At 39.5% G+C, this 16,732-nt stretch overlaps 1 protein-coding gene across 3 annotated transcripts in view; it reads left to right on the top strand.

The window, feature by feature from the left end:
- Nucleotides 1–11,064, top strand: part of EPSTI1 (epithelial stromal interaction 1) — an 81,203-nt gene extending 70,139 nt beyond the window's left edge. For all 3 annotated transcript variants that reach the window (XM_073345481.1, XM_073345463.1, XM_073345500.1), the window contains 3 exons: nucleotides 525–630; nucleotides 8,327–8,370; nucleotides 10,528–11,064. In XM_073345481.1, coding sequence (XP_073201582.1) covers nucleotides 525–630; nucleotides 8,327–8,347 — 127 coding nt within the window. In that variant the 3' untranslated portion in view covers nucleotides 8,348–8,370; nucleotides 10,528–11,064. The remainder of the gene's footprint in view (nucleotides 1–524; nucleotides 631–8,326; nucleotides 8,371–10,527) is intronic.
- The last annotated feature ends 5,668 nt before the right edge of the window (nucleotides 11,065–16,732 follow it).

Raw genomic sequence — 16,732 nt, forward strand, 5'->3', positions numbered from 1 at the left:
GACTGATTGGACTTGTAGTTTCTAAAGTTTTACATTGAACTTACAAATGTAGAATTATGTATAAAATAAAACAACTTTCATCACAAAGAGATTGCACTGCAGTACTTGTATGAAGTGAAATGAAAAGTACAATTTCTTTTTATTATTTTTACAGTGCAAGTATTTGTAATCAAAAATAATATAAAGTGAGCACTGTACACTTTGTATTCTGTGTTGTAACTGAAATCGATATATTTGAAAATGTAGAAAAACATCCAAAATATTTAATAAAATTTCAATTGGTATTCTATTGTTTAACAGTGTGATTGTGATTAATTTGTTTAATTGCGATTAATTTTTTTAGTTAATCACATGAGTTAACTGCAATTAATTGGCAGTCCTAGTTTTAACTAAGCAAAGGGGTTCACAGATGACTTTTAAGCACCAAAAGTCATTCACAGAATTTATATAATATTGAATTTCAAAGTCTGTCAACCTCTTAACAAGCTGCTATTATTAATGTTCATTTCCCCCTTGTTTTTAAGGGTAAATAATGCTTTTCTGGATAGACTACAAAGCAAAAGTCAACCAAGCGGCATTCACCAATCTGGACATTTTGAAAATATGGATCGTTTTGGTGGTGACAGCTGGGTGAGTAGCAAAAGCATCTTTCAAAATCCTACAGTTTAAATCAATAAAGTTTTTTTGTTTTGTTTTTAATGTAGCTGTCTACTCCCCAGATATTATTCTTTTAGTGTTCTGTTTAGTCTGATGGGCAGTCTGCCAGGATGATTACTATAAGTTCTACAATAGCTTTTGAGAAAAAAATCCTGATATAAGCAGTCTTATCAAAATAAAAAATGACAGCTGCCTTTACTGCAGAACTAGATTGCCTTGAATGCAAGACTTTTTCACTGCTTCCCTAAGTTTAGAACAAAAATAAATGAAGGTTTAAAGAGATTTTCAAAAGACTCTAAATGAAAGATGTTTGGAAATGTTGTAAACATTTTTAATACATTCTTGAAGGGAAAAAATAGCACATCAAAGATACAGCTGTTCATTTTTCCCCATAAAATTGTGACAAGAAAGACAGTGTATCCAATTTAAAATATGAAACCTTCTGCTTGGCTTCTTTGAAGAAAAAAATCATGGAATTTTGCTGTAATCCATTAAATATTCAATATTAGGTACCAAACTGTATTCACGCATTAATAAAAAATGAATGTGACTACAGTTCTGCATAATGGTATCACTGAGTGGTCCAAAAATATTTGTACTAGTCCCTTATATTTAAATGAACCACAGCAGAAATTGCCCATTAAGGGCCAGTGCAATTGTTAAAAGGATAATTTGCTGAAAAGGAAATCCTGCAAAGGGATTAAACATTGCAGAAAGGCACATAGGGTTAAGTGAACTGGCAAATGTAGCGAAAACCGATGCTAGCTTAAATGATAAATAGCAACTTTGAGTAACCATGGTGATTGTCTTCTGATGTCTGTTTCCAGCACATATAGCCCAATCCTACAGACTTGAATACATGTTTAACATTTATACATGTGAACAATCCTGGTTAACCATGGATAGAAGTCTTTGCAATATAAGGGCCATCCCCACTGAAACTATCCATGTCACAGTTGTGCTAAGAAATCCCAAGCCAACTGAGCCCACCAACGACATAGAAAGAGACAGATGTTTAGCTCTTTGGGGAGGGTCTCAGGAGGTAAGATTGACAAAGGGTGGAGAGAGGAAGTATTACAACCCCCACTTTGCAGATGGGGGAACAGAGGCACAGACTAAATGTATATTTCAAGATGCTACAGGAAACCTGTGGCCAAGCAAGGACCTGAACCCAGGTCTTCTGACTTCTAGTCCAGGGTCCTAACTACAAGAACGTCTGTCTGCCCAATTGCTGAAAATTTTGACAATGACTTCAGTGGGAGTAGAACTTTGCCATCAGAGCCAATCCACCATAATGTAGTACCCTACACAATACATGCTTCTGTTACAAAACATAAGTAGTTTGAATCTACGTATAGATCACTTCATATTCTATTATGGCTGTATGCAGCAATCTGTGCTATTGTGTTTATCCTTGCTTCTTTTTATAAGAATCAGCTAAACAAAGCCACAATACTGTAGCTCACAAAAGCTTATGCTCAAATAAATGTGTTAGTCTCTAAGGTGCCACAGGTCCTCCTTTTTCTTTTTGCGGATACAGACTAACACGGCTGCTACTCTGAAACCTTACTACTTTAGAGGCCATCATGTAAATAAAACCCCAAGCTACAATAGCCTGCCTTCTACTGTCTAAAAATGACAAAGAATGGCTTTCTGTTTCCAACTAGAAATTAGAGAGAAGAGAAGAGCAAATAAAACAAGGATGAGTAAAAAATGCAATGATGCATCATGGGAAGGAATTTAAAGTGACCACTTAAAAAAAAATCAGCAGGGAGGGGAGCCCGGAATCCTACAAGCACAAATCAGGATTGGGAGAGGACTCCACTTGCAGGATTGAAACTTTAGACTCTGATCTTACAAAGACTTAAATATGTGCTTAAATTTAAGCATATATGAGTTGTCCCATTAAAGCCAATTGCATTACTACATAAAGTACATACAGTCAAGCACATGCAAAAATCTTTTCAGGATCAGGGTCTGAGATTGTAAACTCCTCCATTGGAGGGTTTGGATCCTGCTATCCATTTTTGAAGAGAATGGAGTACATAGTCTGCACTCCAGTATTAAAGGGTGACCACTTTATTTTAAAGGTTATTTGGTACAGAGTTTGATGTGATGTGGGGAGGCAAAGCAGCAATGAAACAAATTGGGTCAAATCATGGTTTATGCAAATCTCTAGAACTCAAAATTGGTTTAAATTAAGTATAGAGAAAAAAATCTTCAGTGACTCCTCCAGAAGGAGGGAGCTGTCAAATGTTCCATGATATTCTACCATCAAATTGAAGGGACAGATGGGATGATTTCCTGAATCTGGGAGTTCATCCCTTTTCTGGATACAGCTACCTGCCAGTAATGTAGTTCTCAGCATAGTTCTGGAGAGCAAATACTTGCTTTCGGAACAGATCAGATTCCATGAAGTAGCAGATAGATAGATAGATAGATAAAAACACTAAAATCCCTGTCAAAGGATACCCCCATCTAAGGTTTTCATCCACCATAATCCACTTATCTTCAAATGATCTAAATTGAACATTTTGTTATGCCAACCATATACTCAGTTTAATACATTCTTGAAGGGAAAAAATAGCACATCAAAGATACAGCTGTTCATTTTTCCCCATAAAATTGTGACAAGAAAGACACAGGGTATCCAATTTAAAATATGAAACCTTCTGCTTGGCTTCTTTGAAGAAAAAAATCATGGAATCATGGAAACTCAGTGCACTTTTAAAGAACAAAGTATAAATCTTTCCAGCAAAATGCAGCTTCGTATCAGCTCGTTGACCAAGTGCTTTTACCTCCTTTCTTGGTTGTGGGAGACAAATGTTGTGGATTTTTTAAAAATGTAAAACAAATTAATACCCCACTGCTCTCTGCAAGCTGATGCTCCCTTGGGATGTAGGGTTCATCACAGGCTAAAAAGGAAGATCTTGAAGAAGGCTCCAGTTAATACATTGACAACCATTGTAAACCATTCTTTTTGGAAAACAGCAACAGCTGTCAGCTCAGTATGATTTATAATTTCACAAAGTATTAAAGCCCAAGGTTTAAATTGCGTACAAATTATCTCAACTATTTTGGCACTAATAATTGATCTAAATGGTATACCTGGCTTAATTCAAATACAGTTTTCTTCTTTTTTTATGAAAATAACAACTTCAAATATTTTGCACGTCTTTATATGCAGTTCAGCTGAATTTTTACCCATACTTAAAGAACTGAGGGATTTATAGAGGCCAAGTATTAATACATTGCAAGTACCTTAATGGAGCTCTTATTTTTGTGTGAAAATCAAGGGCCCTCCATGGGCCTTTCCTTTATCCCATTCATAGAGCGATAACACATGGTAAACTGCTGAAATCTATGTAGTCTTCTTTAACAAAATATAAGCTGTCATGTTAAAACCTTACAGAGCTATGGTAAACTTGGGACCTAGAAAGCAACTTGGGTTATATTACTATCTCATTTCATGTCTCCATTACACTGTGTCATGCATAAGAATGAGGAATGCTTTTTGGATGCTGACTCTGCTCCTTTTGGTGAAGCACAATTAAGTATGAATTCTTATAGGGAGCGGAAAGCTAATACACTGAAGGCATAGGTGCACTGAGATAATAGACCACATTCTGTACTGCTCCAATATGTAGAACAAGAATCTACTGGAAAAGCAACTGTCTCTAAATGAATGAGACTGACAATGTCAGTGTAATTTTGTAGCATGTTGTATTGGAATGATTCTTCTGGAGTCTTATTGTGTGCTGTTTTCTCCTGCTAATTTTTCAAGGGATGCAACATGCCATAAAGCTTATTGTTGCATATAGTCCTGGTTAAGGAATGTAGAGTCACCTGACAAATCTGTGGTCCAATATTGAACAGCCTAATCACATGTGTAAAGCTACATTTACACTGGCATTTTTATTGCACATGTTACACTCATGAACATTATTGTTTCACCCTTGTTGGAAAACCAAACCAATTTTGCTTTCCTACCAAGGGGAGATTGGAGACCGGATACTGGACTGGCAGGACTAGGAGTCCAATCCAGTATGGAAATTCGTATGTTGAAAAAAATTGGTTACTGCTAATGGTTTTGCCTGGCTGGTATTCATTAGTTGGGGCACAATTTAGTTAATTAAGATGTGTTTTTAATGTTGAACCCTTTAGGAAGAACTATGAAAGAAATGGATGTTTAAAACCACTTTTACAGCAGAAACAGAGGTATAGATAGGGGGCTTATTGAGTGCATCCTGAGTGGTTGCAGCTGAGTTTAATGATTATTTATCTGAAGAGCTGATCAAATAGCATATGCAAATATGTGCTATCTGATCTGAGGTAAAAAAAATTAACTTGAATGTTATTTTCAAAGGGAAAAGTTGGCGCTCCTGTGTCATGCTGTCTGGAGTGGTTCAAGGGCATGAGTACCACCTTCAGGGTAGACTGTTTAAGCAGGGCACACACCCAGAATTGGTTGAAGAGTTCTGTACTTAGATTTCAACAACTAAGCCTCAAGTGTTAACTCCTTGGGCACTACAACTGCCTTAACATGGAGCCATAGATCATTCCCTTGGGTACTCCAATCTATCTTGCCACTCAAGCAAGCTTGCCTTGTTGATAGATGGTCACTTACACCAAAAATCACAACAGTATTCTGGCTACTCCCAATTCCAAAGGACTGGTCACTTATCCCAGGTCAATTGCACTTTAGCTCTTACAGGAAAGATAACACTTGTAGCCAATCCTATAATAAAATAATGAAAGATTTATTAAATAAGAAAAAGTGAGTTATTTACAAGGTTAAAGCAAGTAACCACACACACACACACAGTTATAGTCTTTGATTCCAAAAGGCAATAGAAGCTGCTGTAATATGCAAGCTTTGTGTCCACTAGGGCCAGCCCAGACTAGGACCAGCCCAGCTGCTGGGGATCCCTTGCTTATGCTTAGAAATCTTTCACGCTCCAATGTCAAGCAGCATAGAGACCCAGTTTCTTCTTGTCAAGAATTTTTATTCACTTCCTCTCAGACTGAGTTCAAGATGATGGGATAAATTCATGCATAGGTCTCCTCTTCATGTGGGGTTGGGTATAGGAATACAATTAACAAAGTCTTTGTCCTTTGTTTCACAATGGCTCATCTGGTTGCAAAGGATCTCCTGGGCAAGATCTAATACCTTCGGTAGGAAGCCAGCATTTTATATTAGGTCATGCATCTTTCCTCTTTGAGTTACAGTTATAGAGGTTGTCAAGGTTCCTTCCCCACTCTGAACTCTAGGGTACAGATGTGGGGACCTGCATGAAAAACCCCCTAAGCTTATTTTTACCAGCTTAGGTTAAAAGTTCCCCAAGGTACGAACTATTTTACCTTTTGTCCCTGGACTTTATTGCTGCCACCACCAAGCATCTAACAAATTAATATAACCAGGAAAGAGCCCATTTGGAAACGTCTTTCCCCACAAAATCCCCCCAAGCCCGACACCCCCTTTCCTGGGGAAAGCTTGATAAAAATCCTCACCAGTTTGCATAGGTGAACACAGACCCAAACTCTTGGATCTTAAGAACAATGAAAAAGCAATCAGGTTCTTAAAAGAAGAATTTTAATAGAAGAAAAAGTAAAAGAATCACCTCTGTAAAATCAGGATGGTAAATACCTTACAGGGTAATCAGATTCAAAACTTTAGAGAATCCCTCTAGGCTAAACCTTAAGTTACAAAAAGACACAAAAACAGGAATATACATCACTAACATTGATCATTGTTAGTGATCAATGGCTCCATGTCTAGTTGGCAGCCGGTATCAAGTGGAGTGCCCCAAGGGTCGGTCCTGGGGCCGGTTTTGTTCAATATCTTCATAAATGATCTGGAGGATGGTGTGGATTGCACTCTCAGCAAATTTGCGGATGATACTAAACTGGGAGGAGTGGTAGATACGCTGGAGGGGAGGGATAGGATACAGAAGGACCTAGACAAATTGGAGGATTGGGCCAAAAGAAATCTGATGAGGTTCAATAAGGATAAGTGCAGGGTCCTGCACTTAGGATGGAAGAATCCAATGCACCGCTACAGACTAGGGACCGAATGGCTAGGCAGCAGTTCTGCAGAAAAGGACCTAGGGGTGACAGTGGACGAGAAGCTGGATATGAGTCAGCAGTGTGCCCTTGTTGCCAAGAAGGCCAATGGCATTTTGGGATGTATAAGTAGGGGCATAGCGAGCAGATCGAGGGACGTGATTGTTCCCCTCTATTCAACATTGGTGAGGCCTCATCTGGAGTACTGTGTCCAGTTTTGGGCCCCACACTACAAGAAGGATGTGGATAAATTGGAGAGAGTCCAGCGAAGGGCAACAAAAATGATCAGGGGTCTGGAACACATGACTTATGAGGAGAGGCTGAGGGAGCTGGGATTGTTTAGTCTGCAGAAGAGAAGAATGAGGGGGGATTTGATAGCTGCTTTCAACTACCTGAAAGGGGGTTCCAAAGAGGATGGCTCTAGACTGTTCTCAATGGTAGCAGATGACCGAACGAGGAGTAATGGTCTCAAGTTGCAGTGGGGGAGGTTTAGATTGGATATTAGGAAAAACTTTTTCACTAAGAGGGTGGTGAAACACTGGAATGCGTTACCTAGGGAGGTGGTAGAATCTCTTCCTTAGAGGTTTTTAAGGTCAGGCTTGACAAAGCCCTGGCTGGGATGATTTAACTGGGAATTGGTCCTGCTTCAAGCAGGGGGTTGGACTAGATGACCTTCAGGGGTCCCTTCCAACCCTGATATTCTATGATTGATCCCATTCAGCACAACTTCTTTTATCGGCCATTTAAACAAAACAGAATCTAACACATATCTAACTAGATTGCTTACTGACTTTTTACAGGAGTTCTGACCTGCATTCCTGCTTTGGTCCCAGCAAAAACAACACACAGACAGAGAGAACCCTTTGTTCCCCCCCCTCCAGCTTTGAAAGTATCTTGTCTCCTCATTGGTCATTTTGGTCAGGTGCCAGGGAGGTTGTCTTAGCTTCTTAACCCTTTACTGGTGAAAGGGTTTTTCCCCTGGCCAGGAGGGATTTAAAGGTGTTTACCCTTCCCTTTAAATTTATGACAGAGGCTTACAATGCAAGCACTCAATATAACTTTATAACGTGGAGTACAGATTTTATAAATGAGATTATTGCATGCATCATCCTACAAGCATTTCATAAAATCTAAGCATTGAACACATTTTTATAACTCCAATACCTGTTTTAACAATACCAACACACAGGTGAGCCAGACTAGTTTCTAGCTATGCATTTTGTCAGTGTTCAGTTAAGGCCTTGGGGCCTTTGCATGAGCTGGCCCCAGGACTGTCAGCATCACATCAAGAAAAAACACTTTTGAAGTGCAACATTGTAGTGGTGAGAGTTCCAGATATCTCAAACATTCAGAACAATACCTATGTTGACCTCATTTAGTGAACCCATGCAGAAAATATTTTGTCTCGTGGGTAAATACATCCTTCTATTCATATTAAAGAGTCAATATTTGCTTAATATTTTTACTGTAATTTTATTACCCAATCTCATATGTGCCTTTGAAATTTTCTCCCTAATTATATATTTAACAATACTTCCTTTAGTAAATATTTCTGTGCATATGTATTTATACTGTATTAACACAGGTACCTTTCCTTCTTGTCTAGCGCTCAAGGTATTTTGAGTAAAAGAATAATACAAGCAAAAAAAGGTAAGAATAATAAACTATATTAGTTGACTTCAAGTGTTATGCAGATGTCAGTTAATTATCTTTTAAACTGGAAACTAAATTATTACCACTTGTAATTAAATGTCACAACAAGAGGTGATTTGTGTTAAACATGTAAATGATTGTTAACTTTAGTCTACACAGTTACATAATATAGCTATGATTTATATTATATATAAAACAAAGACACATACAATTCAGCTATAGCCATGTGATCTCATTCTCATAGTGGAGTTGTACATGTATAATTGAGGGCCAAATCCGATCTATACAACCCCACTGAAGTATATGAGACCAGCTGGCTGTAACCGACTGCAGAACTTGTATCATTGTGTTATGTATACTACTTCAACCCAAGGTAAGCTGCACCACTGCAAGTAAGAGTTTAAATTGGAGCATCACATCTACACTAGCATCAGTATAGCTACATCAGTGCAACTACACCATTGACCAATATAGACCAGTTCTCACTTCGGAAAACCTGTCTTCTGTTACACAGTCATGGACATTGGCCAGGGTAGGTTTCTGAGAACATGGGGTGGTGGAGTACCATAAATGAAATGCTAGCTGTGCATCTAATGTATGCTACCTATTCTTCCATTTATGGATAAAGTTTCTAAAATGTTGTGGCCCTAATCCTCCTTCCACATACACAAGTGTAAATTAAAAGGGACACCACAGAAGTCAGTGGAGTTCACTTTCTTAAAACTGGTGGAGGTGATGTGGGAATCAGGCCCTTTGTTTTAAAGTGGAATTTTCTTCTTTATTGTGTCTACATTTATCTTCTCTTCATCTCAGTCTATTGCTTTTTCCCCCTGCCTGTACAAATTGCCACACTCCGTTCTGCAAATCCTTAAATCTGTAAAGTGTTAGTCTCTATTATACCTCTCTCTGTGATACTGTTTGAAGGATGCAACATAGAAATAAACTGCCGTATTTTAGAAAGGAAAGGATTTTCTTTAGATTTTCTTCCCTGCTAATTCACAATCCCCAAGGAAGAGAATTGAAAGCTTAGCAGAACTAGGACTCCTGGAATCTTAAAATATGAGGTCTGGGGTGTCTGATGCCCCAGTATTGATGTCTTTCATAGCTCTGGCCTTGGAATAGGGCTCAGAATATCATCTCTTCAAGTGATAGAATGTGTGTGGAGAGACTTAAAAAAACCAACCCTGTTTTGTTTGAAATTCTGTGGGATTACTTTGTTTTTAAATGTTCCCTTTCATTGCCCTGTGTCCCCTATGGGACAAAACCTCCTAGTGGTTCTTTATATTTTTTCATTAATTTAAACAGTTATCTTTGGAATGATTTTTTTTTTTAACATGGATGTATTCTGAAGAGTGCTCTATATTATCTTTTAATGAATTCCAGCTCAAGTCTGCTCAGCTGACAAGGCGCGCGCGTGTGTGTGTGTGTGTGTCTCTGTCAGGGGTGGCGAGGCAGGCAAATGCCAGCTCAGCAAGCATAACCTGGAATCTGAAAGCTAACCTGGGTTCTTTGTGGTTCACACATTGCCACGTCTACCCTTTTGGCCAATTCTATCGCTGATACATGAGCCACTCTAAAATAGACTCCCTCTGTTGTATTGGCTCTGCGTTGGCTAAGAGGAGTAAATTGCAGTAAAACCTTGCTCAAGTTGAAGTAGGCATATATGGCGGTAAATGGACACCTGCAGTATGTCTATGGAAGAAAGTTCCATTTTACCGTCACTTTTCAGATAACAATACTTAAGGGTTTTTTTTTTAAAAAAAACCCTTATGTAGCTAAATGAGCTGAGTTAATTGTAACTCTCTTTTTTTTCACAATCCCTACAATATCTGGTATATAATGTACATCACCATGATCCTGTCATACTCTCTTGTAAGGCTTATTTTACTGTTGATCTGAGATCACGTCCCAGACTGCTACATTAATATATTGTTCAAAGAGCTATTAATGTGTCTGCAGATAACTAGAACATTTTGTAAGTCAAATTTATAATAAGATAAAAAAATGAAATCCTTTTAAATTACAAAATAAAACATGTCAGAGGCAAAGGGAAACACTGGTTTCCAATGGACTCAATCCTGTAGCTGTATGATTTGTTTTTTATTTTTGTTTTGCTGCGTAAGATGACTTGTATTCTGTTTTCCCTTGTTACAGGATGTTTGTGGAATATGTACTTTTATCTGGCCTTGACCGACTGACCTTGAAAAAGCTCTAGGGATGCTTTTTTTTCATAATGTTATCTTGTTGAGCCACACTGTGATTTCACCCTGACTTCAACTTCACACCCACTTCAGTGAGCAATCTTCAGTGACCGGTTTCTTTCTGTCATTGTTCACGCATCTTTGAAGCAGTTGATTATCAAAGTCATATTTAATCTTTAATGACAGTGAAAGGTTTCATTATATTTTTTTCGTAATTTATTTTTCAGCATGCTTATAGCTTCCATGACTATGGAACCTGCAGGAATAACCTGCTCTCTCCTCTAGAATTAGCCAAAAAATCTGACCGCTTGCAGAGGCTTGTGGTGGGGGAAAGGAGAGGGGCATTGTGTTCATTTTTACTAGGTGCTTATCTGCTGAGGTTCAAAGAAAAAAAATTGAAATACTACTGTGTGCACTAAACTGAATATTTTACTTTTTAAATGTTTTTAAACGAGTATAAAATGTATGATAATAAAACTTTTGAAAAATATTTTCAATGTGATTTTAATTTATGGGGAGTTTTCTGTGCTATAATACACTGACTTTTCACTGTGCTTTTTTTTTTGCTTCAATTTTCTCTAACTTCAGTGGGAAAAAATTGCATGTTAGAAGTTAATGAAGCAATCCAACTTCTTTCTTTCTTTCTCCCTCCCATTCTAATGGAACTGACCTGTTGTAATATCACTATTTCGGTAAGGCACGACGTGCTAATGCTTTCCACAAAGTCCGAGGCACAAGCTAAATCTCTGCCTAATGTAAAATAGATGCTTACAGTGCCTGGTAGGTAAACCATGCAGATACGAAATATTCCACATTTAAAGGTGTGTGTCTTATGTAATGGTGAAGGTTTCCCAAACAGTTTTCTCAGTGCATAATATGCCATGATATTTTGCATCCCCATTATAATATGGAATGTATATAAGAGATCATAAGCTTCAGCCACAGCTTTATTCCAAAGCTTGGATGCACCAACATTTTTTGCCCTGCAGGATTCTCTTTGCAATGCCCATAATTAAGTCTGTTTCAGAGAATCACTCACCATCTCATATACTACTAGATTGGAGTTAATTGTACACCCCGACCTAACCTTAGCGTGACTCAGCGTAAATACCTCTGCATCTCTATGCAGGGATTAAGCATCTGACATCAAAGAGATTCAGCAAAAGAGCTCTGCATCTCCGTAAAATGACTCTGTAATGCAAGCATTCATCACTGTACTCTGAGTGCTTCTATAAGGAAGAGCTCCGCTCTCCACCTTCTTTTTATAGTGGTCAGATCCTGGCACTTGGTTGTCATATGATATGTGATAAAGTGGTGGTGATTTAGGAAATGCCTGTGTTAGCTCTTGCATTATACTCTCTACATGGTGAGTCTCACACTCAGCCTGGATTATTAGTAGTGTAGTGAGACCCTTCACTAGGAATGTCCTGCCTCTCAACCCCATGAATTCATACCTCATGTGCCAGCTGAAGTGTTCCTGCTGAGCGTGACTGATGTGGCAGGGTGTGCAGAAAGAGGCATTCTGAAGGTAATTAGACAGTGATCCCTGTCTAAATCCAAATCCAACTTAGTTAGGCGACTGTGTCCCTTCATCCTAAGTGGAAAGGATGTGTCTATAGTTACTGTTGCTATTTTTACATCCCGGAACAGTGCTGAGTCCAATAGGACTGTGCACCATCTTGACCACCAGAAGGTGGATCTGCTCAGTGGTGAAAGAGGCACTTGTTCTTCAAAGTACTTCCCTTTCTCAATCTCGTTCATTTTGAAAGTATTCTGAAACCGATAACTGATTTCTGCACTACCTTTCCAGAATCATTACTGTGCACATCTAAATCGTCCCACTTATTTCTTTCCTTTCTGATTATATGTAATATAAAAGTTACAAAATAAATGGTGTATACAAACAGAGGGCCAGTCTGTCACTTAAAAGTCATGGCCTGCAACGGACATGATGAGAAGGGGCCATAATGCAGCAAAATCACCTGAAGGAATTCTTGCTATCTCAGCTACAGCTTCTTCCTGAGCTCGTCCTGCAGTGACAAACTAGATCTTATTTTCAAAGGGCTGTATTGTGCACACTACCTTTACCGGGTATATAACTAGCTGTGGTGATGGCATTACCAAGGAGCAATGTCTGAAGTCTCCTACAGTGTTGTGCCTGGCTATGCAGGAATACAAGATGTGGGGAAAATGCCTTGTGCCTGTCTTTTCACAGATGCACAGTTGAGCTGAAACTCCAACCCTTCATTTCAAGATCATGGGTCCCTTGTATATGACACCCAGGTTTTTCTGTAATGTAATATCTTATCTTATACGAATGCCATGCTGTCTCCGTTGTGCTGGCTGCCACTTCCTGCAGCTCCCATTATCTGAGAACAGCGTACCGCGTCCACTGGGAGCCGTGGAGGGCCGTACCTGCAGACAGTCAACATCAGAAAAATGTCTCACGGCCTGCAATCAGATTACCCTGATGGCCCGCAGGTTGCCCACCACTGGCCTAAAGGCACTCAAAAGCTCTTGGGTGATTTCTCTCTGCTTTTGACCAATGAAAAACATTCTGACAAGACAGACCTACCAGCTTCTGGAGCTCCCAGAAAAACTGGTTCATAGATTTTTAACTCTAGAATGAACCATTATGAGCAACTAGTCTGACTTCCTATATAACATGGGCCATAGAATTTCACCAAGTGATTCCTGTATGAAGTCCAAATGCTCTATCTCAACCATAAATCTTCTAGAAAGATACTCAATTTATGTCCTGGGATACGAGACTGGTGATGATTTACCCTAATTCTAAAAGAAGACACGGACAGTCTTCATTATGGCAATGACCTATTCCATCACTATTGAACCCAGATCATAAAATTCGGACAAAGGTTCTCACTTCACACTTAAACAACATTGCTTTATCAATCATTCATGGAGACCAAATGGGTTTTATTCGTAGCAGATTAGCGGCAGACAGTACTCAGAAATTATTCCATTTAATTTGCCAGGCACAAATAACTGATGCTCCCAGCTGCTATCCTGTCATTAGATGCTGAAAAGGCCTACAATTGAGTGGAATAGCCATACCTACAAGCAATCCTGAGAAAATTAAGATTTGGATTTAAATTTCTGACCTGGAGTGATATTATTCACAAATCATCCCTTGCCTCTGTTCTGGCAAATAGTGTTGTCTCCTCTACTTTTCAGTTAAATTAAGGAATGGATCAGGGATGCCCTCTGTCACCTCTACTATTTGAGATTGCCATGGAACCTCTAGCAGCACATATCAGACATTCTCCATTGAAGGAATTGCAAGCTGAGATAAAGAATACAAGCTTAGTCTGTACATGGATAATATTCTGCTCACTTTCAAGAATCCCTCCTCTTCAATTCTACCACTACTATCTGCAGTAAACTATTTTCATGATATATTGGGATTTTGGATGAACTGTAATAAGTCTCCAAGTGATTGATATTTCATGTGGACCAAATCCATCTCAAATACAATCATTCTCCTTTCATTGATGCAAAGAGAGAACCTATTTAGGAATCAGGATATGCTCTGATTTATCAAAGATTGTGTCTGCAAACACAGATGTCAGACTCAAAGTGATAAAAGACATGAAGTGGCATTCACCACCAATATCTTTATGGGGAAAGGTAGAAGCTATTAAAAATGAATTTAAGACCAAGATTAATGTATTAGGTTTAGCTTAATTCCTTCAATTTCCTGCTTCAACTTTCACAAGAACAAGAGTTGCACAACTTTTCTTTTGGAATATGAAGACGTTATGGATATCCCATAAAATACTTAACCTCGCCCCTCACTTTGGCCATGATTTCTTATCTGATTTGTATTAATATCATCTGGCTTTATTAAAATTTCTAATAAAATGGTTCTGTCCCACCAATTCTTCCCAAGAACCTTTGTGCTTAGAGATTGAAGAAAAAGTAGTTAACATCTTTGGCTCTCTGCATTTCCATTTTTAAAATTGTTGCCTGCATCTTTAAGGCAAAATATAGTTATCTCCCCTTGGAGTGTTCTTCAGAAAATCAAGTCCATTACCTCTTCTAATCTCACCTTCCATGCCAATCTGGAATAATCCCCAATTTAAATTTGCTAATAGATCAAAACTCAAATTAATTTGGCTAAGCAAAAGCATGTTAACCATAAAAGAGATTATTGAATGGACAACTGTAGCCTACTTCACATCTTTGTGATAAATACCAGCTACCAGCAGAGCAAGGTCCTTTCTACAATAAACTTTCATTTGAGATTATAGAAGAGCTGGGGAATTGCTGGCAGGCCATAAATAACATTCCACGGGAAGTGCACCTTAAAAAGTGTTTACTGACCAAATGTTTTTAGCTATGCATATGAATGGCTGAACGCCTTGATGTATCTTATGACTGTACCCTAAAAGAAAAATGGGAGAAGGACCTAAACATCTCCATTTCCTCCGGCAAGTGTGATACTATCTGGCATAATATATGCAGAACATCCAGTTCTGTTTTTGCATTTTTCAGAACAAAATTCTAAATAGATATTATTGGACCCCTACATGATTGCATGAAGCTGGACTTCCCCCACATACTAAAAGTTGATGTGACAGCTCTAATGCAAAACTGTCTCATGTAGTCTTTGAATGTCAAAATATATTCACACCAGGAAACAAGTGTGTGGCACTCTGTTTAAGGTGACTGATGTAGGAAAAACTCCTACCCTGAGCCTCTGTGTTTTGGGCATTCTAGAAACTCTACCCTGTTTTGAGTAATGTCAGGAAATGGATTGCTGCCTCACTTATAATGGTCAAATGAGTCATTTTAAGAAAATGGAAATCTGCTATCTCCTCCCCCGCATTCTTTGATTGGCTAACTCACTTAACAAACACTGCCCTCCTGGACAAACTGTCAACAATCTATAGAGGCCCCAGATCTAACTATGAAGACACCTGGTCTTTCATGAGAACATTAGAAAGAGTGTGACCATACATCCCCTTTTGGCCAGTCCCCCTTTTAAAGCTTTATCCCCACTGCCCAGACTGTTTTGGCAAAAGTGAGTATTTGTCCTGTTTACTCTTGCCAACTTGATGAGTTGACAAGAGCAAATGGGACAAATGTCCATTTTTGTTTTTTAAAAAAAAAAAAAAAAAAAAAAACTGGGGTGCACCAGAACGTGCATGGGGGGCGAGTGGAAATGCCATCCCTGAGCTGGGGGAGCTGGCAGAACTCCAATGGGGGGCAGACAGGGATTGGGCAAATAGCAATGCCAGTCCCAGCCTTTGGGAAATATGGTCACCCTATGTAGTATGTGCGTCACTGCTCACCTGTCCCTCACATGGGTAGGGGGGCTTGGGTGAGTGGCTCGGGCCCATGGGTGGCTTCTGAACTGCTGTCTGGTGGAAGCTAGCCCCCAGCCCTGCCCCTTCCATGGGTCCCGGAACCCAAAGTCCCCATATCACAGCCACCGGCCCAGGCTAACTAGGGCCTGCAGCCCCCAGAGCACCGGGAAGGAGAGCACACACTGCTGCAGTGCTTCCCTCCCCCCGCCCTGCCCCAGCCCTGGAGTGCACTGGGAGGGAGAGTGCACAGTGGCACTGTTGCAGTCCCCGTAGCCACAGGAAGGCAGGCAGCGTGGCTCCAGCCCCTGGATCCCAGTGGTACCCCCAAAGCGGGGCCCTAGGGGTGGAGTCTGGGTGGGGCCATGCCTGGGTGTTTGAGGAGGTGCAGCCACCCCCAGTCTCCCCTACCCGCCTCCCATGCTTGGGCCAGCCCTGTGTATGCAGGGATGGCGGGGGCTCAGGACAACCTCATGGAAGGTCTCAGGCCAGCCCTACGCAGTGTCCTGCTTTCCTTTTTGGAAATATGGTCGCCCTAATTACAAACCAGCTCCAGGTATATTGGGCTTCTGATGTTTCTATTTGTGCAGGAGGGAGTGGGGAGAGTGAGGAGTTAGGGAATTATTTGTTTTATAATGCTCAGGAATATTTATGACTATTTCATACTGTGTTGTTTATTATGTCTATACTCTTGCCGTGTTTTCTTTGTCATTGTATTTGAGTATGTCTGTATGGATATGTTAAAAGAACTTTTTCTCAGAAAGTGGAGTAAAGCATGCCTTTGTCTGCAAGTTTGAAAAGCTCCCCACACTACTTGTTTTCGTAAGTATG

This window comes from Lepidochelys kempii, chromosome 1 (genome assembly GCF_965140265.1).
Source record: "Lepidochelys kempii isolate rLepKem1 chromosome 1, rLepKem1.hap2, whole genome shotgun sequence".
NCBI lineage: Eukaryota > Metazoa > Chordata > Testudines > Cheloniidae > Lepidochelys > Lepidochelys kempii.